General features: G+C 34.4%; 1 protein-coding gene across 1 annotated transcript in view; it reads left to right on the forward strand.

Annotated features, from left to right (window-relative positions):
- The window catches only part of RAB3GAP2 (RAB3 GTPase activating non-catalytic protein subunit 2), a 107581-nt gene that overhangs the window by 48484 nt on the left and 35731 nt on the right, over positions 1 to 23366 (forward strand). The window contains exons 11-23 of the mRNA XM_072647801.1: positions 498 to 577; positions 683 to 772; positions 3608 to 3747; positions 7823 to 8039; positions 10804 to 10947; positions 11161 to 11243; positions 11506 to 11570; positions 13622 to 13712; positions 17028 to 17155; positions 19402 to 19615; positions 20453 to 20550; positions 21462 to 21567; positions 22954 to 23114. Of these exons, the coding sequence (XP_072503902.1) occupies positions 498 to 577; positions 683 to 772; positions 3608 to 3747; positions 7823 to 8039; positions 10804 to 10947; positions 11161 to 11243; positions 11506 to 11570; positions 13622 to 13712; positions 17028 to 17155; positions 19402 to 19615; positions 20453 to 20550; positions 21462 to 21567; positions 22954 to 23114 (1617 nt within the window). The remainder of the gene's footprint in view (positions 1 to 497; positions 578 to 682; positions 773 to 3607; positions 3748 to 7822; positions 8040 to 10803; positions 10948 to 11160; positions 11244 to 11505; positions 11571 to 13621; positions 13713 to 17027; positions 17156 to 19401; positions 19616 to 20452; positions 20551 to 21461; positions 21568 to 22953; positions 23115 to 23366) is intronic.

The following is a 23366-nucleotide window of genomic DNA, read 5'->3' on the forward strand; positions in this document are numbered from 1 at the left end:
TTTCGCTCCTATAACTTCTAAACATTACTTCTTTTTCAAGGTTGTTAAAATTTTGGCTAAGATTTGGTGTCAGATTTGGCACCACTTCATTTCTCATGTAAAAAACACCCTCAAAATTCCCTGAACATTTTATATATAGGTATTATGAGATCTACTTGAGTATAGATGGGTAATCCATTAGTACTTTATTAAAAAGTGGGAGGGGAGCCTCAGTTTGGAAGGGAAAAAAGAAAGAGTAGACTTTTTCCTGATAACTGTACTCTTAAATACATTGTACGTTGGAAATTAGGTTCTCTTTTAAAGTAAAACTATAAGTGTATCTTGAGGTGAACTCTCCGTTTTTGTTAGAGTAGACTTGACCACTCTTCCAAAACTCTTTGACTTTAGATTATTTTTAAAAGACTTGATCTGATGCCAGATTTTTAATGTAAGGATGGTTGTCTTTTCTTATTTGTTTTCTTAGGTTTAAAATTTGTGTTCCTTTGTTATTTCCTTAGGGAAGTTCACAACCATTGCTGTCTCATGTTGCTTTAGCAGTTGCAAGTAAACTGACTTCTGCCTTATTTAATGCTGCCAGGTAATGGAATTCAAAATCACTTCAGATGCACTTAGTTTTGTTTTTAGGACTGTATTTCATTGTTTTAGAATCATTAGTGTTATTTTTAATTCATTTTGTTTCAAGTGGCTGGCTTGGTTGGAAGAGTAAGCATGAAGAGGAAGCTATTCAAAAGCAGAAACCAAAAGTTGAACCAGCAACACCATTAGCTGTAAGGCAAGTCTGATATGTATTTTTATAAGTTTTGACTGTTGAATATTGTAATTTTTGCACATTCCCAATTCATTTATCGTTGATTGTCCATCATTCTGCCCATTCTTTAGAGCTGTTAAGATACCAATTGAAATATTTACTTTTTTCTCTCTTTGTTGTAATATAAAATTAGTTCAGTAAAAAACCACTGAATTCCTTTCTTAAAAAATTATAATAGCATGTCACTAAGAGAAACAACATGACCTTGGGATTAGGAAGACCTGAGTTCTAGTCTTGTCTCTGATTCATACTTTATGACCATGTGCAAATTGTGTGACCATGGGCAAGCCACTGTAACCCTTTGATGGCCCAGTAACTCTTAAAACTGTAAGTACTATTAAAGTTGTCGATTTGCAGTGGTGGAAAGAATTTTCTCACTAGGAGGTCTCCACATTGATGAAATGACAGATGTGAAACAACAATAACACAGATAGCTGCTTTGGCCAAAATTTAATTCATTTGTTTAATTATTAATAATAGAATCAAAGAAAATGATAAAGATATGTGAGCTTGCATCAGTGTCAGCTTGTGTTGGCCTGGAATATATTAGTTGTATTACATAATAGTCTGTGTATTTATTCCTTCTGTTTTTTATTTTCTGCTCATTTATTATTAAGTAAGATAAGCTAGAGTCAGGAAAGAAAATACCATTTAAATTCGATTTCTTTCTCTTTAGTAGATCCTTCTTAAGAACTATTATTTAAAGTTTAGTGCATCAGCTTTGAGAACCAGGAAAGACAAAAAAGACTAATGAAATATTTATTAATTATATGAAATGTGAAAGGTGCTACTCTAGGGACCCTTAACTTTTTCTTTGAGCTTTAGTTTCCTCATCTTTAAAATGTGTCTCCTATTTGCCCTGCTTCTTTCATAGGACTATTTTGAAAGGACTTTATAAATCTTAAAGCATTAGAGAAAATTAGAGAAATGTGAAATCATGGTGGTGATGATGATGATGATTCTAAATATAGCTATAATATAGATCCTACTCAAGGAGTTTACCATCTAATGGGGAAGAGGGTAGTGATCACAAATAACTAGGTTATAATGGAAGAAGAGTAGAGATTAAGAGATTCAAAGGGCTATGAATAGTTGAGGATCATTTTCACTGGGGGTGGGGGGTTTGGGAAGGAAAGGGCTTCATGGAGGAGATGGCACCAGAGTTGGACTTTGAAGGAATGGAGGGATTTCTGCAGATGGACATTATCAGGAGAGTAGGACAGATCCATTTTAGGCATGCAGGACTGTGTGAACAAATGCATAGAGATCTGAGACTGAAGAACAAGAACAGGAGATGAAGATAGTCTGGTTTGACTAAGAGATAAAATTAGGAAAGCAAATTGGAATTGATTAGATCATGGAGATTCTTGGATTCTGGAACTAAGAATTTGTACTTTATTCAGTACACAGCAAGGAACCACTGATGGGTTTTGGGTGGAAGGGTGACATGGCCAGAAGAGTATCTTAGGAAAATTATATAAGCATTGATGTGAAAGCTAGATTGGAGAAAGTAAAGCATGTAAATAGGGAGATGTATTCAAATGGCTAATTGTGATAGTCTAAGAATATTCACGGGCATGAACAGGGGCAGTTATAGTAGGATGGAGAGAAGGGAGGGGTGCTAGTGATTGTGGAGAAAGAAAAGACAGGTCTTGGCAGCTGATTGAATGTGCATTGTGATGGAAAGAGAAGAGTCAGATAACTTTAAAATTATATGTCTGGTTGACTAGGTGGGGCCTTTAAGAGAAGTGAAGACTGAGGGTGGGTTAGATAATGATTTAGTAAGAGACATACTGGGGTGTTAGAACTTTTAGGAAGAAGTATCCTTTGGGTAGTTGAAAATAGGGAGCTGGGCCTGTGGAGAGAGATTGGAGATGAAGAAAGAGACTGGAGGTCATTTACATAGGAATGATAATTAAAGCCATAGTAGTGGATGAAATTACAAAGGGAGAAAGTGTGAAGAGAAAAAAGGAAAGGCAAGGACAGACCTTAGGTAAAACTACGTTTGAGAGTTTAGAGGAGAATAAGGAAAGAGCAAGTAAGACAGAAGGCATAGCCAGACTTCTGAGGAAACAAAACAGATGTGACAAAGCTTATGCATCAACACTCACATACTTTACTCTTAGGAGACCCTTCAGTCCTTCACTTAGAGATTATTTATTCTTAAGTGATACATAAATCTGACAAGAATGGCTATCTGCTTTCCAGGTCTTTAGCAAATTCAAAGCGAGGAGACTATCAGTTACAGACTATACCGGCAACTAAAGGAAATGACAACAGCTTGAAAATAAGGAAGGAGACAGAAAAAGTAGTAGACACATGAATGTAAAAAGCATAGCATTCTAGTGCCATTTTATATACATACCTCAAAATAGGCCATGACAGTATATGAGTGTGAAATAATTTTTTTGTTCATTCCAAATCATCAAAAGAAGGACAGATTGTCATCACTCAGCTTTACTTACAGAAGGTAGGGAAGTGAGACTACACTTTAGAAAGATTTTAATTCAGATTTAAATAAATAGTTTTGATGTTTAAAGAGGTAAAAATGCTGAGTTATTTTGAAAACTCATCTAGCCAGAAGGGCTCATTCTCTTATTCTAGATGGCTAGATTATAGCACAAAACTCTTTATTAGAAAAAAATTCATATTTGATCAGCCCACAAAAATGAATATTAATCTGAAGCAAGTTTCATTTTTTAAAAGTTGAAACAAATACACTCTTTTGTTTATATATTTAATGATTTTTCCTACTTCACAAGATTGTGATATGTTTTTGTGTTTTCTTTTTAATATCAGATTTGGGCTTCCTGATTCAAGGCGCCATGGTGAAAGCATATGTCTCTCTCCATGTAACACACTAGCAGCAGTAACTGACGATTTTGGCAGAGTTATTTTATTAGATGTGGCGAGGGGACTTGCAATTCGCATGTGGAAAGGTACTACCTTGGATAAATCTAGAGGCTTCTTTCTTTTCACTATTTGAACAGATATTTTCCCTTTCCTCCAACTAACTAAAATATTTTGTAATGAATTTGAAAATACTTTGTTGTATTTCAATTTTGATTTTTATTTTGAAAGATAAACATGGTAACCACTGTGGAACTGAAATATTATTGGATCTGTTTTCCATAATACATGAATGATCAGTGTATCTGTGATGACAATAATTCATACATTCCCTTAACCAATGAAGATTGTGACTTAGTCATATTTAAACATGCACTCATACACAATATAGGAGGAGCATTGGAGTCAAAAGAACCTGAGCTAAAGTCCTACTTCTTACATATACTAAACGAATGAGCATGGACAATTCATTTAACCTTTTAGTGCCCCTCGGCAACACTCTAAGACTATTAGCTATAAAAGATGCCTGATTTGCATCAATGGAGTGAATTTCCATACTAGTTAAATTAAAATTACAATATTAACTTACCTAATTCTTTCAGTTGATAAATTGCTAGAAAGTCTTTTTTTTTTTTCCCTTAGGCCAATCATAATTAACCTATTCCTGCAAATGAAATACTTTTAAACTCTAGCAAAGAAGTTTGTCTCTGACTTCGGCATCAAAAGGCTTCTTGTAAATAATGCCCATTACAAAGGATTAGGAATAGTTTGAATATCCCTAATAATCCATTGTAGATCTGTCAAAGTTTTACTGAGTTATTTTTGAACATATTTGTTTCTGCACTTGTTGAAATAAAAGACTATAAGTTTCTGACTTCATATGTAAAGCTTCATTTTTTGTTCAATCAGCAAGCATTTTTTAAGTACCTGTTATATACAGGGCAATGAAGATACAAAGAAAAAATGAAATACTCAAGACTTCTCAAGATTCTTACATTTTCTTGAGAAGAACAACATATACTTGTAAAGGACTTGAAGTACACTCTGATTTCTTGGGAGGGACACTAGCAGTTGAGGTGATTAGGAAAGACCTCATATATGAAGGACTGTTTCACTTGGGCTTTGAAGGAAGTCATTGATTCTAAGAGAGGGAAATGAGGAGGAAGTCCATATCAAGTGTGGGGGATAACCCATATAAAGGCATGTAGATTCAAATGAAATGACATAAATTAGAAATAAGAGGAAGTTCTATTTGCTTAGACTGAAGTGTGTATGAAGGGAAGTAATGTATAATAAGGTTGGAAAGATAGGTTGGAGTCCTGTTGTAAGAACTTTTAGTGCTAAATAAAGGGATTTGTATTTGATCCTAGAGTAACAGTAAGTGAATAGTTGGAATTTATTGAGTAGGAAAGTGACAGTTTCAAGTATGTGCCCTAGAAATATCATTTTGACAACTATGTGGAGGACAGATAGGAAAGGAGGGAGATTTTTGGCAGGGAAACCAATTAGGAAATTATTGCAATAGCCCTGGGCTATGAGTGATGAGGGCTTGAGCTGGGTTAGTTGTAGTATGAATGGATAGAAGGATGTTTCAGCTATGAAAGATGTTTGGAGATAGAATTAGCAAAAACTGTCAACTACTGGTAAATGAGGAATTGAGGATAGATGACCCAGGCTTCTAATCTGAACGACTAGAAAGATAATAGCACCCTTAACAATGACACTTAGTTCAATACTTCAAGCATCTGTGATTTTATGGTGTGGGTGCTCCCTCTGCTGTCACAGATCTCATTCCTTCCTTAGTTTTATCATTGGTCTTTGTTAATTGCTCAGCCCAGCCTTTGAATGATGAGCTTCCCTGAACTAAACTGAGATGGCCTTAAATAACAGGAATACAGTTTGCTCCTGGGCCTATACCTCAAGCTTTTTTAGCTTGGTAGGATCTGCCAGTGCCAGTGCTCATGACAGCCTGAGGCCTCAGAGAACTACTTGCCTTGATGAGGCACTGAAGAAGAAGCCTTTTAAGTAGATGAGTACATTCACATTTTTCGTATTCTCAATATCTTCTGTTCTATCACATCCCAATAAAATTTTGAACTTTTTAAAGTCAGTAAATATGTCTTATGCTGCTGCTGTGGCATTCACCAATCTAGATATCCATCAGCACAAGAAAAATCTCTGATTTTGCTAATGCAGGAAAACATTACACCAACACAAGTCACAACTCAATTTTCTTGTCTTAGAGAGTTACCTGAGTCTCAGAGAGGTTAAATAACTTTTGCAGCATCACACTATGAGTTAATGAGTCTATTGATTTGGTCATCATGCCTCCCTACTACAGTAGTCACTTAATAAACACTTATTAAATTAAATTGATTTGCATTGAGTAAAATCATGTTTTATAGGCCAAAGCCAAGTCTTATCCTTTTGTTTATTGATTCTGGGTAGCACCAGACTTACCAGGTGGCACACAAACTTAAGAAATTCTTTCTTACCTTTTCCTTTTACCGAGTTTTGTGTTCATAACAAAACATTTCCATAATTCTATTGTAATTCATTTTTTGTTTTGTTTTAACAATCTTTTGTATAGAACCTGGTAAAAGACTTCTAAGTAATATTAGCTTAGTTCTCCCTGTCTTTATACTTAGGCTTCAAAGAAGTCCAATAGATTAATGAGATGTTTGTTTAACAAATATTTATGGAATACATACTATGTCTAAAGCCCTATGAGGAACACAGTTATGTAAAAGAAGTTCTCAGCCTTCTAAAGGCTCTATGATATAATAAGGAAGGTAATTTCCTTATTATGTTCATAGCTTGTTATAGGTTGAAGCAATAGAAAGACAGATAGATAGATAGATACATACATACATATTTATCAAGGGCTTTCTACATGTCAGGAACTGTGATAAGGGTTGGTGACACAAATAAAACAATCAAGACAGTTTCTGCCTTCAAGGAGCTTAGTAGCTAGTAGGGAAAAGACAACGCATAAAGGGAATCTGAGCAATGGGTGTGAGGATGGGTGCCATGTGCAATGACATGGTTTGGAGGTAGTAGCTAGGAAGTGAAGTCGAAGCATGATTCTAGGCAAAATAAGGCAAAGTATATCTGTTAGAGCCATATTAGCTTATTAGCTGCCTTCGAGCTAGTAGCCAAGTATGCATATTGTTCTGCAGTCATTTCAGTTATATTTGACTCTTTGTGACCCCATTTTGGGTCTTCTTGGCAAAGGGAGTGGTTTGCCATTTCCTTCTTGACGGATGAGTAAATTGAGGCAAACAAGGTTAAGTGACTTGCCCAGGGTCACTGTTTGAGGCTAGATTTGAACTTAGACTGTACTGTACACTCTGTTCATTGTGCCACCTCACCATGCTGCCCAAGAATACTATAAGGAAATAGAAGCTCAAAAGTGAGAAAGAATTTAAAAAAAGACCATATTCATTATATTCTAAGTAATCATTTGGGGAAAAAAATGAATCTTTAATGAAATAGAGGATTTCAAGACATTTTTGAATGTCTTGATGAAAAGATCAGAGCTGAGTAGAAAATTTGATATAAAAATACAGGAGTCAGTAGAGGCATAAAAAGTTAAAAACTACAGATCCTTCAACTAATTCTTATGTGGCAAGAACTTGAGGCTCTTCACCAGCCTGGTCAACCCATTCTAAACCTTCATCAGTGTAACTTCTAAAAGGTGACACCCAAAACTAAACCTAGAACTCTAGATGTGGTCTTGCCAGGGTAGAATACAACAGGACTGTCACAGACACATAGCCTTAATTAGTGTGGCTACCACACCAATAACTTTTCTGATTGATAAGTCAGTAGAGAGAAAGATAACTTCTGACTGGGCTCTTAGGCTCTTAGGCAAGGTTATGGGAGTAGGGGAAGGATTGTAGCATTAGAGCTGTGCTTTAATGTATGTAGAAAGAAGAGTTAAATTCTTATAAAGATTAACAGAATCATAAAATCTTAGACTTAGAAAGATCATTCAGTAAGCCTATCATGCAATGCAGGAATCATCAACATCCTTATCCTTTTTATAATATGATCAAATACTTAAATAACTTGTATGAATCTAATAGAGGGATTATCATCACTAAAATTGTGAAAACCAGTACATTTAGATAAAATTATTTCATCTCTTCATTTTTCTCTAAGGCTACCGTGATGCCCAAATTGGATGGATCCAAATTGTAGAAGACCTTCATGAAAGAGAATCAGAAAAGATGGATTTCTCTCCTTTTGGAAATACACAAGGCCCAAGCAGAGTGGCTCAATTTCTAGTGATCTATGCTCCAAGAAGAGGGATTCTGGAAGTGTGGAGCACTCAACAGGGCCCCAGAGTGGGAGCTTTTAACGTGGGGAAACATTGTAGGTGAGAAACAACTTATTTTGCTGATTGAAAACAAAGAAATATTTTAAATTTAAAAATAAGCTAGAGTTATCCCTTCCATGTTGCTGGTTTCTCCACTGAGGTTTCAGTATATGGCTGGTTGGCATAAGAAATTAAATGGGAATTTTGGGGGAATTTGCAAAAGCTGCAGATGACAAGTGGAGCCTAGCAGACAACACAAAGTCCATGACCAAAAACACTTTACTGTAAATTCTTCATAAAAGAAAACGTTTGGACTTCTTCTCTGGTACCAAGGGAGGGCCATAAAAGATATAAAAATAGAATTAACAGCTTGGCCAAAGAATTTTACACAAATTTTCCAAATCGTGGGGGTGCCATGCCACTAACCCCTGCATGTGGAAGAAACTACTATACTTAGAAGTTACTTGAGATAAGAGATAATGTTAATTCTTTAATACTGGATCCCCAGTAAGCCTTTGGAAATTGATTGGTTGTTCTCACTGGCATTTTAGCCTGAGTTCCATGGAAAGTACCATAACCAGAAGAGGGATTAGATCTGATCTGCCTTGCCCCAGATGATAGATATGGGTAAAAATCGCAAAGGAGCCAATTTAGCTTGATATAAAGAAAAAATTCCCACTACTATGCTAACCAAAAGCAGTGAATTGTCTTGGTAGGTAATGGATTCCTAATGACATGACATCTTTAAATAATAGCTGGAATGACCACTTATTAGATATGAAGTAGAAGGGATTCAGTCAACAGGCATTTATTAAGTGCTTACTGTGTGCCTAGAACCATGCTAAGTGTTGGAGATAGAAAAAGAAAGACAGAAGTAAAGTCTGCCCTCAAGGAGCTCATGTTCTAATAGGGGAAACCTGAAAATAAATAGGCATATACATGAGATGGATAGACAGAAAGATAGAGCAAGCATTTAAGCTCTAGATACATGCTAAGCACTGAGGATACAAACATAAGCAAGTTCTTGCCTTCAAGGAGCATACTTTCTAATGGGGGAAACACATAAAAGGTGCTCAAAAAGGGAGGGGACAATTAGCACATTGTGGAGATGGTTAGGAAGAGGCTTAGAAACCTGGACTCCCTAAAAGGTAAGAGAAATTTCACCATCAGATCCAAGTAATCCAAGGGTAGAATCCTTGAGAAAAAGATAAGGATGCATAGTATGAGGTAGCGGTGTGTGTGTGTGTGTTTCTGTGTCAAATGGTAGCCTTCTCTAGTGTGGGTTGGGGAGTGAAGAAGACAGTTTGGAACTTAAAATGTAACAAAAAAATGAAATGGAAAAAAATTTAAGGGGGATAATAGTAGAAGAGTAGAAGGCATGATATGAATGGCTAGGAAGTGGCCAGAGACTTGGGCCCTAGCAAGGTAAGGCAAAAGTTCCCCTTTTAGAGGTGGGGGACTCATGAGCAGACTTCAAGGTTCTAGTGAGAAGGAGATGAGAATAATAGGCCAAAAGCAGAATGAATGGTGTGAAGACAGGAAATTACAAACAGAATAAAAGGAAAGTAACCTTAGAGGGGGGAGGCTCTAGCAGCTGGAAAAACCAGGAAAGATATGCTGAAGGTAGCATTTGAGCTTAAAGGAAACCCAGAATTCTGAATGGCAGGGGTGAGATGGAAGAGCATTTCAGGCCTGGGATCCAGCCAATACAAAGCCATTATTTCTCCTCTCCCCCTTTTCTCTGTCTCCTCCCACCCCCTAAGTTTTCTCAGCTTTTCTAGGATAAACTCTGTTTTCTCAAATCTCTTCTCATATAGCATGGACTTTAACATTCAGGGTGCCCTCCTGTGAATGCTATCTTAGCTATTTTTTTCCTAAAGTGTACCATCCAGAATCGAACAGAATATTTCAGATGTGGTCTGACCATGGCAGACTGCTGCAGTGCTATCTATCATCTCTTTATTATTGGATACTGTTGCCTCTCTCTTATTGTATTATCTCTGATAATGTTAGCTCTCTTGGCTGCCATATCATGATGTTGACTCTTTGAGCTAGTGGGCCACAAAAACTTCCAGGCATCATTTTCTCCCTGCCCTGTCCCAATCCCCTAAACTTTGAAATCCCAAAGACTTGTAGTATTGTAGGCTTTGGAAGAGATAGTCCAGTCCCACTCCTCCCAAAGCCTTCATTTAAAGAGTGCTCACATAGACCATTCAGCTCTTCATTTCCCAAAGCTTCCCTCCATTTACTGGACTTTATGCCCCTGTACTGGGTACCCTACCCTTGCCCTTTTTAGCTTTCTTTTTGTGTTGTCTTCCCCTCTTTGATCATAAACAAGGAACTTTATCTTCTTTTCTTGTTTGCACAGTGCTTGTCACAGCATAAGTGCATACTTAGAGTTTACTGACACATTCCTTCATCTTGTGGTTGAGAAACATGAAACTCATACAAGTGAGCCAAGGTTACATGGCTCCTGTGTGTCAGAATTCAGGTCTTAAAACTCTACTTTAGACTGTTCTTAATACCATGCTACTATTGTTCTGAAAGATAGAGAAAATTGTCTTTTTGCTATGAAAAAACTGATTGCATGCTTAACTCTAATTGAATAATGGGCATTTTCTTTTTTAGGTAATTTTTTAAATGAAAATTAAATCCTTGTTAGTTGAATCGTGATAGCTTTCTTTTTCTGATATTAATAACTGTAGAATTGATTAATGCTTCTCAATAAATATTTTCATAGGCATCCTTAATTCTAACAGAAGTTCACTTTGGCAATTTTTCCTTTCTTCAGTGTATTTACCGTATTGGTATGTGGTTTTTGTAGGTTACTGTATCCTGGTTATAAAATAATGGGTTTAAATAATGTTACCAGTCAGAATTGGCAGCCACAGACTTACCAGATCTGTCTTGTTGATCCAGTGTCTGAAAGCATAAAAACAGTTAATGTTCCTTTCCATTTAGCATTAAGGTAAGGTTTATTATCTATTTTCTGTTGAATTTGCCTCTGTAAACTTTTTTTTTCTTAACCAACAAAGAGCTTTTTTTAAATTATTTAATTGATATCTTTAATAATGGCATACAAAAAGTAAAAAAAAAATGAAGACAAAAACTTCAAACCTTTTAGATTTAAGAGACTTCATTCTTCTTCATTTTAAAATAAGTATTCATTTATTGTCTTAAGTGATAAGAAGAGTGAACGAGCCAAGGATCTGCACTTAGTGAAGAAACTAGCAACTTTACTGAAAATGAAAACTCCAAATCTTGGTAAGTGTCCTTAAAAAGAATTTATTTTTGAATAGTTTGGATCATTTAAAAATAGCAATAGAACTAATGAGTATACTCCAAATCCTTAATAATTTATACCTACATCTTAGAATTTATCTGTAAATTCAGTTGACCTACATTTACACATTAGGAGTTTATTATAAACTTAAAAGAATGGAAGGTGATCTAAAAATTTATAGAAAAGCTCATATGTAATGTGAACTTTTGCAAAATTATCATAATTTAAAATTTAACTTTTCAGATTTAGTTGAAACTGAAGTAAAGGAATTAATTCTTGATATTAAGTATCCTGCAACTAAAAAACAGGTAAATATGTGCACGTCTGTGATAAAAACCATCTCCCTTTTCTACACCTTCATCCTGTTTGTCCCATCCACCACTTCATGTCTCTAAACCCAGTGGTTCTTCTTCGTTGAACTTGTTACTTTGAATTTCTCCCTGAAGTCTGCATTGCTTCTCATCTTTTCAGCCTTAACTGGTTAATATTTACTTAAATTGATGTGTTAATGAGAGAGGGAACAAACATGCACCTTAACTTTTGCACATTATTTCTTTAGTGATGCTAATAGTGGAAATTTTGCGAACAGGAGAAATTAGTTTTGCCTAGGCAGCTAGGTATTGTAGTTGATGGAGCATTGGACCTGCAGTCAGGCTGATATGAGTTCAAATCTGACCTCAGATAATAGCTGTAGGATCCTGGCCAAGTCACTTAACCTCTGCCTGCCTCCATTTCCTTTTCTGAAAAATGGGAATAAGAATAGCACCTATTTCACAGAGTTGTTGTGAGGTTAAAATGAAATATGTGTAAACCACTTAGCATAGTGCTTGGCATATAATAGGTGCTTCTCACTTCTTACTTACTGTGGCCTATGAATCTAACTGGTTCTAGCTGGTGTCCATGATTAAACTCCATTAAGCTTCAAAGGGGATTTTTCTGAAGCATGGGTCTAACCATGTTACCCTCCTGTTTGGTGAGGTGATTGGCTCAGGATCAAATAGAAACTTCTTTGGCATTTAGGCTCTTCATAGCTTGGGCCTTTTCTACCTTTCTAGGCTTCTTAGACCTCATTCTCTTCTATTCACTCTATACTCTAGCAGCTGGCCTGCTGTTGCAGTTCCATGAACAAGACATTCTATCTCCTTTCTCCATTCTTTAGCATTAGCTATACTCCATTCCTAGAATGTTCACTGAAGTCTTCAAAACTCAGCTCATATTCCACTTCCATAGGATGCTTTTCTTGATCCCTTTAGCAGCTAATGCCTTCCCCTCCAAGAGTACTTTTTATCTAGTCTGTATATGTCTTGTATCTACCTAGTTGTTTACATGTCTCTGCTTTTATAATGTAACCTCCTTGAAGGCAGGGACTGGGTTTTTTTTGCTTTTCTTTGTATCCCCAGGACTTAGCATTGTTCCTGGCAATTAGTTGTTGAGAGACCATGAAGATGATGCCATGACTTGTAAGTGAATTGGATTTACTTGAGGCAGGGCTGTACAAAGTTCTCCAGCCTCATTTTCTCCACCAGAGCCTTCTGATTCCCGTGGTAAGATATAATCAGGACAACTGGAGATGGCCCAGGATGCAGTGGGAGACCTTAACCTTTTCAAGCTAAGATCTTTCCCAGATGTCAGTTTGACTGAGGCAATGCCCATTCAGTAATTAAGGCTGTTTAAGAAGGGAACCAAGGAATGGCCCCTTTAATTAATTTAAAAAGAAAATCAATCTGGGAGAGGAAGACCCTCAGAGTTTCTAGCCAAAAGAGATACAATTACTGTTTACTTTCACTCTGAGCCAGGAGGGCCCAAACAATAATCACTAAGTGGTGCTTGGGCAGGGACCTATTGAGAGCCGAGTGAATTGGGTTTAAGAGTTAATAAATGTTGACTTGACTAGCCAGTCATGTAAGAGTATTGCAAACAAAATTTAACTGTAAACTTGTGGCAGTACTTTTCCAACTATTGTTTCTTATTTCCCTTTATTCTATTTAGCAGCATAGGTTTTACTGAACCTCTTCCTATTAAATATTTTCTTCTCTTTCTTCCCTGCTAGCTCTCCATTTTGTTTTTTTTGTTCACCTTCGCCTTTTTTTAGTTGTCTGACCTTCAGATTTGTGCTTGTATTTTAATATAGCGTGATGCATGATTTACTTGTACAAAATGTTTCATATGGACATCAGCAATTTAATAAATTAGTCTGATATTTATTAAACTGCCAATGTTCATATAAAACATTTTATATAAATTAGTTTTACCTTCAAATCTTAGTATTCTGAAAGGGTATCCCTAAATGTAATGAAATGAAAATAATGGATTTTCTACCTTCCTTGTCATTTAGTTGCTGAATTTCTCTTTTGCCTAGGCTTTGGAAAGCATTTTAGCAAGTGAGCGTTTGCCATTTTCCTGCCTTAAAAACATCACTCAGACCTTGTTGGACACTTTAACAAATCAAGGTAAAATGATAATTCACATTAATTAAAAGTTATGTCATAGCTCCAAACCAACTTCTAAAGAGTTTAAACATTTAAAATACAATCGTATGCTTTTAAGTGTAGAAAGATATTAAATGCTTACCGTAATACTTATGATATAAAATGTTATTTCAATGAGAAAATGATTAAACATAATAAAACGTGTCAGATATCAAAAATTATTATACTATTTTATTTTTATATAGTTTATCATCATCATGGCTTTCTGTGAGTAATTGTGAATTTTTTCATAATTGGCATAATTGGGAAGATTATATTCCTGTGATTTGGTATATATTCCCATGATTTGGGTAGAAAAATGAAATATATTTGTATTTAATAATAAACATTTATTAAGTGCCTACTCTCTGCAGAGTACTATTCTAGGCACTCAAGGAAGGGGACCTAAAAAGCATAGATAAGGCATGTAAACTTGTGTCTTCCCTCCACAGTGTTTATTTTCTACTTGAAATGTAAGCTACATTATAGGAAGTTGTTATGCTTTTATCATGAGGGAAAGATTAGTTGGTTGTTTGTAGAAAGCTATACCAGCCTCCATATTGTTTCCCTAATTTAGCTTTATTTTAGCTCATTTTGTAATGAGAGAAAAAATTATGTAGAGGGATAAGTCCTTTGGGTATAAAGGTAGTTTGTACAAAGAAGATGAATTATACTTTGAATGGAAAGATGATGCTCAAAACCTACTATCTACTTTTACATAGGCTTTGAGTTACTTTTCTAATAATAGTGATAGTTTGAGTCTACTTTCATAGTTTACTTATAGTTTACATCCACTTTTATGTAATTTTCCTTGTGATCATTTTCATATATTTTTACTGTTGTCAGCCTTTCACAAAGTTTGTTCTAAGAAAGACAAATGAAAGTTAGGCTGTGTCCACATTTAATTTCTCTCAAAGCTGGCGACATACGTGCATTGCATGGGACTTACAGTCTAGAACTGGAAACCCCTAAGGGGGCCAGTCCAGAACTGGCTCAGTGTAGGAATTGGGAGTACAGAGTTATATGTCTTTCAAAGAGTAGGGGTACTCAAGGGGTGCCAATCAACTCTGATTGGTCAGCACACTGGGAGGTGGGCTATATTAAAATGAAGGTCTTGGGGTAGTGACTTGGGTCACTTAATCTTGATCCAAGGACCAAGTGGACAATAGGGAGGAATCCACATTCTCCCAGATCTGTCTGGGCAACTCAGTGAGCAGGAATAGGCCCATTTAGATTAGATCTTAATGTCCTTCTGAAGAAGAAACTAAACTTACTAAGAAAGGGGGATGGGAGAAACTCTGAGTCTCCAAGATAATGATTACTCAGGAAATGCTTCTCACACTATGCATGTTAATTTTGGAATAAAAATTCAGTGGATTTTTTTTCCTTGAATAAAGCTAACTAGCCTGTACAGGGCTAGAAGATGTGACTTATATGGTTGTTGGCACCTAAGTTAAAAAAAGCCTATGTAAGTCCTTAATATGAAGTAAATATTATATTAAAAAATTGTCCTGGGTATAACTTTACCTTTATAACTAGTAATGCCTTAATATTTTCTTCTAGACTTTGTGGATTTTTATATTTTTATGCAATTAAGCATATAAATTTCATAGTTTAAAGTATGGTTTTTAAAAGTACCATAAATAGTGGGTTAGGATTTTCTCCATGATATTACTTTTATCTTGAACTCCTCTTAATTATTTCCTGTCTTGAATTAATGTCCAAAGCTCACATTTGGAATAAATTTCCCTAGTAAATGTAAATTATCATTTACTTTATAAGCTTTTGCATTAACTTTTGAAGAATTCATTATTGTTTACAATAAGGTGTGTCTACAGTTATTTTTGTGCTCAATAAAGGTTTTATATTTGTTTTGGCAAAAAAAAACCAACTGTAGCTAAATTGTGTATTGTCATGAGACTGAATGATCAATGTTGAAAGTTCAAAACTACATAAGTCTTCTAACTGAAGTCTTGAATGAGAACCATAAATCTAATTCAGAGATACAAAAAGTTGAATTTTATTATACCTGAAGCTGTGATCATTTAGGATTAGAATGTTTATAGTTTTTTGTTGTTTGTTTTATTTTTTGAAAAAATAAACAAGTTTTAAAAAAATTTTCTTCAGTATCATATTTAAGACAAAAATGAAATAGAATTTGTTGAAAGATGTTAGAAATAATTCATCATTTAATTAAAAAGAAAAATCTGGCTGTCTTATCCTCTGCTAGATGCATTTTAGACAACTCATAGTTCCAGCTGACCCCTACAGTAGTGGAAGGAAATAGGAGAAATTAAATATCTCTCAGTGAGTATATTAGGGATTAGGAACAGAGGATAGTGTCCTTGTTTGGGGCCAGCCAGCTGACTTTTAAAAAGTATACGTCATTTTTCAAATCTTTCTTAATACATAAATCACACAATAAACAATATAAAAACCTGTTAGTAAGCTAATGATTTTCTTCAATTTTTTCTATGTGCCCTCCTAGTAGAAATCCTTTTTAATCAATTTAAGTGAGTTGGATACTTGGGCTGAGAAAATCTTTTCTTTCTTTTTCTACCCTGGATAAAACACCGTAATGTAATCAATCAGCAAATATTTATGAAGTCTGCTATGTTCTAGGCACTTTTAGGATACAAATATAAAGAATGAAACAAACCCTGCTTCCCAGGTGCTTACATTTAAATGGGGGAAACAACAAGATCATGCAGATAAACACACAGATAAATAGCATAAATGTAGAATAAAAATATAAATAAATGCAAATTTATTAAACTAGGTAGTTTCAAAGAGAAGGCACTAGCAGAGGGATTGTGATAAGTTTTATGTAGAAGATGGTCCCTAAGCTGTGTTTTAAAGGAAGAGAGGAATTCCTTTGAGGCAGAGTTTAGTACAGAGTGAATGCATTCTAGGCATATGAGATTGCCTGTGCAAAGACATGGAGACACAACATGGTGGGTCGTGTGAAGAAGAGAAGGGCATCCATTTTGGCTGTAAGACCAAATAGAAAGTAGAATGATATCTGGTAAGCCTGGAAATAGAGGGGTGGGAACAAGTTATTTATTAAAGGGTTTCACTAAGCTAAATAGAAGAATTTATGTTTTATTCTAAAGTCAATAAGTCACTGCAATTGATTGAGTTAGGTGGCTATATAGTCAGATCATTACTTAAGGAAAATTATAAACTACAGTACATCAAAGAATCATGGAATGCAATATGAAAGGATTTAATTAGCATGAAGATTTTAACATTTATTAAATATAGCTATTTAATTTGATTTTTTCTCCAATGTTTTAGAGCTTGAATGTGTTGATGAAGGACTGCTCCAGTTTTGTGACAATAAACTTAAATTACTCCATCTTTATGAGTCAGTCAATAAACTGAATTCACTTGGATTGTGTTCAGACACATCATTGTCCAATAACGTGAGTAATCTCAAAATGTAGCTTTATTGGAAGATTTAACACATAGATGCTAAGACGATGTAGAGGCCTATTCTTTGTCTTTTGAAAGTGGTAAAAGTGGAAACTATGAACTACTTTATTTTGTTTTGAAAGAAGAGCATAAACTTATCCTTATTGAAATCTTATGTGACTGTTTGGGGTATAATGTTTTTGTGTTAGATGTTGTTTTCATTTTATCCAATAAATTAAGTTTTATTATTAATCCATTTTTCCTCTTCAATGAACTTGACTTTGAGGAATTAAAGAGGTTAATTTTCTCAATATTTTTAAAAATGAAAATTCATCCTATTTGTTTGGTTGGGCATTGTTTTAAATTCAGTTTTGTAAAATAAGTCAATGTAAATAAATGTTTTAAAATAATTATGAAACCTGCCTCTTAGTTTCCCTAATACATGCTCAATGGAAAATATCTTATAATATTTTCTGTAATCAGATATTTTCACTTGATTTTTTTATCAATCAAAAAAGCATTTATCAGGGCCACATTTACTGTGTGCCATGTTCTGGACTAATTTTAATAGTCTTATTTTCTTCTTTTCCATAGACTTAAAAATAAATTGAGTTTTCCTTAAAATGAAATAGAGAGTAGTAACACTCAACTTTGTCTGCCCCAGATTCCTTTGTGAAAACTTTGTACTAATTTTCTCAACCTGTGTAAAGAGGTGTCAGGAAAATGAATTTATTAAGGTTTGTAAAGTCATTAATCCTTTAATATTTTACATTATAACAGTTAATATACCTCCATGTTATGAAAGTCAACCCTGGTTTTGAAGTGTATCTCATTTCTTAAAGGAAAAAGAGACTTAGTGAACAACAGAAACTCACTTTCATAGAAACAAACCATCCACTGAATCGCTTATCTTTTGTCTTTGGTATCACTGGTGACTTGTGTTGCTCTTTGTTTAAATAAATATGCAGGTTCTCCTTTAGCTTAATCTTTGCTTGTCCTAGTTCTTGAAAGGTCCAGTAGTTTGTCAGTGTGGTTACTCCCTTCAGCCCATGCCAGCTGCCTACCCCTTTATGGCTGGTTAATCTGTCTTTAAGAGTTGCCATGGCCAAGAAATTCTTTATCCCATTCCTAAGCTTGATGATAATCTTTTGCAAATTTACCCAAGCTGGTCACTGGTCACCAGATTCTCATTGAGTCCATATTAAAGTCTTTTCAGTCTGATAGGACCTTCCAATTTATATCCTGGTGGCATAACTTTTAAGAATTCAGTCATCTCTGTATCATGATTAGTCATCCCGAGTAAGACTTCAAAAGAGGTCTCTTCCTTATTAAAATATATTTCCATAATTTGAATAGCCAAAGAACTGAAAACTACTTAATAACTGAAATGCTTTAAAGAACTAGTAAATTTTAAATCAGAGAAGACTTAGGGGCATGTTAGTTGTCTTCAAATGTTTAAAGCATGGCCACACAGGAGACAAGAACAAATTTATTCTATATAACCAGTGGACAGAACTAGGCCCAATGAATAAAAGGTATCAAGATAGCAGATTTTCTCTTAACGTAAGTAAGAACTTCTTCCTAACAGTTAGAAAACTATCCCAAAATAAAATGGGCAGCCTTTGAGATAATGATCTCCTTTACATTGAAAGTAATCCAGCAGAGATTGACTCCTAACTCATAGGAGATATTATAGAGATGAATGCTTTGGACAGGGTTTAGACAGAATGACTTTTAAGATACCTTCCAAATCTATTTCTGTTATTATTAAGGGATCCTTTTAATTCTGTACATGTAAAGGATTTGGTTCCAGGATTGGTGCAGTACCTATGACCTTCTTAAATATTTGTGGTTCTTTCTACTATCTTATTTTCTTTCTGAACAGAGTTGAAATTAGACCAAATTATTATTGTATGTATTATACTGCATCCCCATTTTCAATCATACTTCTATATCTAGTACTGAAAATTATAGAATTTTTGTTGATGATATTTTAAAAATTTTATAAAAATAGTTATGTTCTTTATTCTGTGATTACTGCATTATTATCACATGATATCTCCATGAAATGTAATAAATTTGGAGCAAAATCATTAGCAGACTATACATTAATATTATGGCAGTAAGCACATTTTTTTTTTTTTGCCTCTAATTTAATACAAAAATCTTTCAATCTCATTTACAGGGTCTTGATAGTTAAGCCATGTTTTTAGAAGTAGTGTGGAAGAATTATGGTTTTGTATCTTTTGTCTTTTAGGAGCTGGCTGTGTTGTTGAGGCTTGAGGAAAAAGAACTGGTTAGGCTCCAGGCATTATTGGAGAACTATAAACAAGAAAATACCAGGACCGCTGTCCGATTTGCTGATGATAAAGACGGTGCATTGCCTGTGACAACATTCCTAGAATATTTAGAATATGAGAAAGATATGATTAATGTAAAGAAGATAAGTGAATTAGAATTTGTGGCTTTAGGTAGGTAGTACACTAGATTCCTCCTTGTCCTTCCCACACCATCTGAGATTTATGGTATGAAATTCACAAGACCCTCATTGGCCAGGAGTTCTTGTCAAGTCCCTCTGACACTCTAAGCCTTCGTTTCTTTGTGTGAAGTCGGGATAGAAATACTATAATACCTATCTGCGAGGTTGTTAGGAGGCTGAAGTGAGATGATGTACATAAAGCACTTTGAAAATTTGAAAGCCATATATAAATGTCAGCATGGTGGTTGTTATGATTTTGATTTTATCAGAGTAGGGGACTCCCAGGTTGAAAGATTCCTTCACCCATACAAATCAGCCACTCTTCTGGAACTTTGCCCTTATAGATGCCCTGAGAAAGGGTTTGATTGTTTAGGCCACCCAGCCAATATGTGTTCTAGACAGGACTTGAACCCAAGTGAACCTGATTTCAGTGGCCCTCTTTCTATCACTATGCTGTACTCCCATTCATTTTTATTTTTGTGTTTAATGTGTCTTATGTCACCTGTATTTATTGAGTACTTAGTCTCCGTAAGGCAATAGCTTAAGCATTGTGAATTTGTAAAGGGAATGAAGTCCCTACCCTCATAACAAAAAATACTCAATTGTACTTAATTGTTGTGTCTTTAAGTCTTGCTCCAAATAAACTGTATGTATTAGCAATTCCAAAAAGGTCATGTTTAGAGCTATATGTAATCTACCTTCATTTTCCTTTTCAATACTATTTTTATATTGGAAATTTTTTAAATCAAAATTGATTCTAATTGAGAATATTATAGATTTGAGTAAGAGGTTGTTGTAATTAAATATGTTGGCATTTTTATTTTGCTAGGCAGTTTCTTTTTCTGGAAGTGCTTGCATGGAGAGAGCTCCACAGAGGATATGTGTCATACTTTGGAATCTGCTGGACTTAGCCCACAACTTTTGTTGGTAAAGGATTGATTTTTCATTATTGTATACTTTCTCTTTACAGGTAATATAATTTTAGGAGAACCTTCAGGCTTTCAGCATTTGCTTATAGCAAATGGCTATCCTTATAGAAATATCATAGAAAGTAGATGAAAACCTTCCAAATAATTCAAGTAATTTATGTATTCCAGATTTAGTTAATCAAAAAATTGTTGTTTTTTTCCTGCTCCACTTAAGTTTTCTAATAAACTTCAGCAAATGTAAAATAAACTTGGGATTTGATAAGCATACAAATCGCAAACTTTTCATGGAGAACCCTGTGTAATTTGTACTAATGAATGATAGATACCAGAATAATGAAAACTATTAAATTGATTCTTACAAAGCCTTTAATGTAAAATCAATGAAAAATTCTATATTTCTGAGAGTACTTAACATAAATGGAAAATTTGGAATCACTTTTTTTGTAAAATAACAAATAGGAATCTGATTTATACAACTTAACTATCTCTTTACTACCATACTTTACAGTAGTGCTTATTAAGCATCCCCAAACTTTGTTTATTTTATAGATCAATTTACAACAGATAACAAGGAGAAAAAAAGCAGTCTACATAAAATTATAGCATGAAACATAAAAATCTGTGTTTTTTAAAAAGATATTTACAGTAGGGATGTAGTAGAGTCTGCTATGGTTTGTTGTCCTGTTTGGTTTTCCTTTGGGGACATAGCTTTGGCATAGTCTAAAGCATAGACTAAAGCCACTTTAGTCACACAATGTAGGCAGCTGCTATTACATGCCAAAAATGGGTTGAGACATATAGCATACTCACAAAATGCAAGATGCTACCAAAGATGGGTATTCTGTATCTAGCAAATATAAGATCATTTTGAAACCAGAATGAATAACTTTTTAAAAATTTTAATTTTAGTCTTTACTCCTGAATGTTTGGCTTTCTAAAGAAAAAGATATTCTTGATAAGCCACAGTCCGTTTGCTGTCTTCATACTATGCTTTCTCTTCTGAGCAAGATGAAAGGTAAGTTGCTTTAAAGATACATATAGGTTCATAATTCTCAAGAATGTTCCCTTTAAAAAAAAATACAAGAAAAATGCCTTTACATATATGCTTGTTGTTATCCCAGTTGCTCATTTGTAAGTTGTCATGCTTGAACTACATCAGGATCTGCAGAATTACTGAAATGTCCAAATCAATGTTAGGTTAGTACTAGCAAGTTTGGAAGATACTAACAACATAGCTCTTTGTTTTGCTAATTATTTCGGATTCTTTAAAATATGATGTAATTTATAAAATTGAACTTTAAACTTTCTTAGAAATATCTCAGTAATATATATCCTATTTTGTGTATGATACTATTCATCAAAAGTAGTCTGATCAGAGTTTATAAATATAATAAAAAGTATTACAATTCATGTAATGACATACTTTGGTTAAAATTGACATGCTCATGACTAATGGAGTTATGAAGTGATTCGATATTTTTTAGAAAGCATTATGAAATGATACAGTGAGTTACAAAATATGTTCATACTCAGTGGCTTCACTACTAAGCTACCCAAAAAAATAGAAAAAAAAAAAAGACTGCAGAACTATTAATATTACGTGTAATGGCAAAATCCTGAAAACAGATAGGTGTTCAGTAATTGGGAGTGGCTGAAAAAATTATGGTATGTTATGGAATGTTATTTTTGACCTAAGAAATTATAAAAATTAAAAGAAATATGAAAAGACTTATGAAGTTAAGCAGATTGAAAAAAACAAGACCAGAAGAATAGTATATGCCTTGACTACAACTGTCTAATAAAAGATAACAGAAACAGTGATATTTATGTTAAATATACAGACAAGATGTTGGAAAGTGATCAAGAAAACAGGTAAACATGTTTAGGTAACTAATGCTGTGTCAAAGACATGTATCTTTTGTTCTAGGTCTAATAATCAGTAAGAGTTTCTAGACGTTTTTGTTCTTTTTTCCTGAATTCTTCTTGTTTATAAGATTTATATACTTATCAAAGGTTAAAATTTATTTTAAGAAGTATAAAAGAGCAAAAGGCATTTGTGTACAAAATGAGTCCATATCAAGGAAAGTTCAGCTCTGACTTTTCTCCTTCTATATGTAAGAGTAACCGGAATTTATCATAGTAACCAGAGTCTTATCATAGGATATTACCACAGTAACAGTTTTAGAAGTGGTGACCTGTTTGTGATGTGCTCAATAGAGACTTGACTTCAAGTGCAGGATCATTGATTGAAATTACCTAACTGAAATCTAAGTCTTTGGGTTTGAATTATTCACCTCCTAACCTTTTCCATCACACAGATATGTCCGTATGAATTTAGTTTTCAGAGCTGGTGCTTAATACAGTTGAATGGATAAATGGTATTTTTTCCCCTTATTTGCAGTTGCTATAGATGAATCATGGGATTCACAGTCTGTATCCCCTTGGTGGCAACAAATGCGCATGGCTTGTATACAATCTGAAAATAATGCAGCTGCCTTGTTATCTGCACATGTTGGGCATTCTGTTGCAGCACAAATATCTGATACTATAGCTGAGAAAAAAGTAAGTGAGCAAAGATGTTCCATAAATCTGTGCCAATACCTTTCTCTAGTAGGACATTTGTCTTACCTTGTGACTTGCCCATGGGGGAGGCTTTAGAATTTGAAATATATACCTGGTAATATTGATTGAAATGCTGCAAATTTTTTATAATGAGATGATGATCTCAATCTCCTTCATTAGTTGACATTCACATATACTTTCAAAATAAGTTAATATCACTGACCTACGGAGTCAGGAGACCTTGACTCTACA

This window comes from Notamacropus eugenii, chromosome 2, assembly GCF_028372415.1.
Source record: "Notamacropus eugenii isolate mMacEug1 chromosome 2, mMacEug1.pri_v2, whole genome shotgun sequence".
Classification (NCBI taxonomy): domain Eukaryota; kingdom Metazoa; phylum Chordata; class Mammalia; order Diprotodontia; family Macropodidae; genus Notamacropus; species Notamacropus eugenii.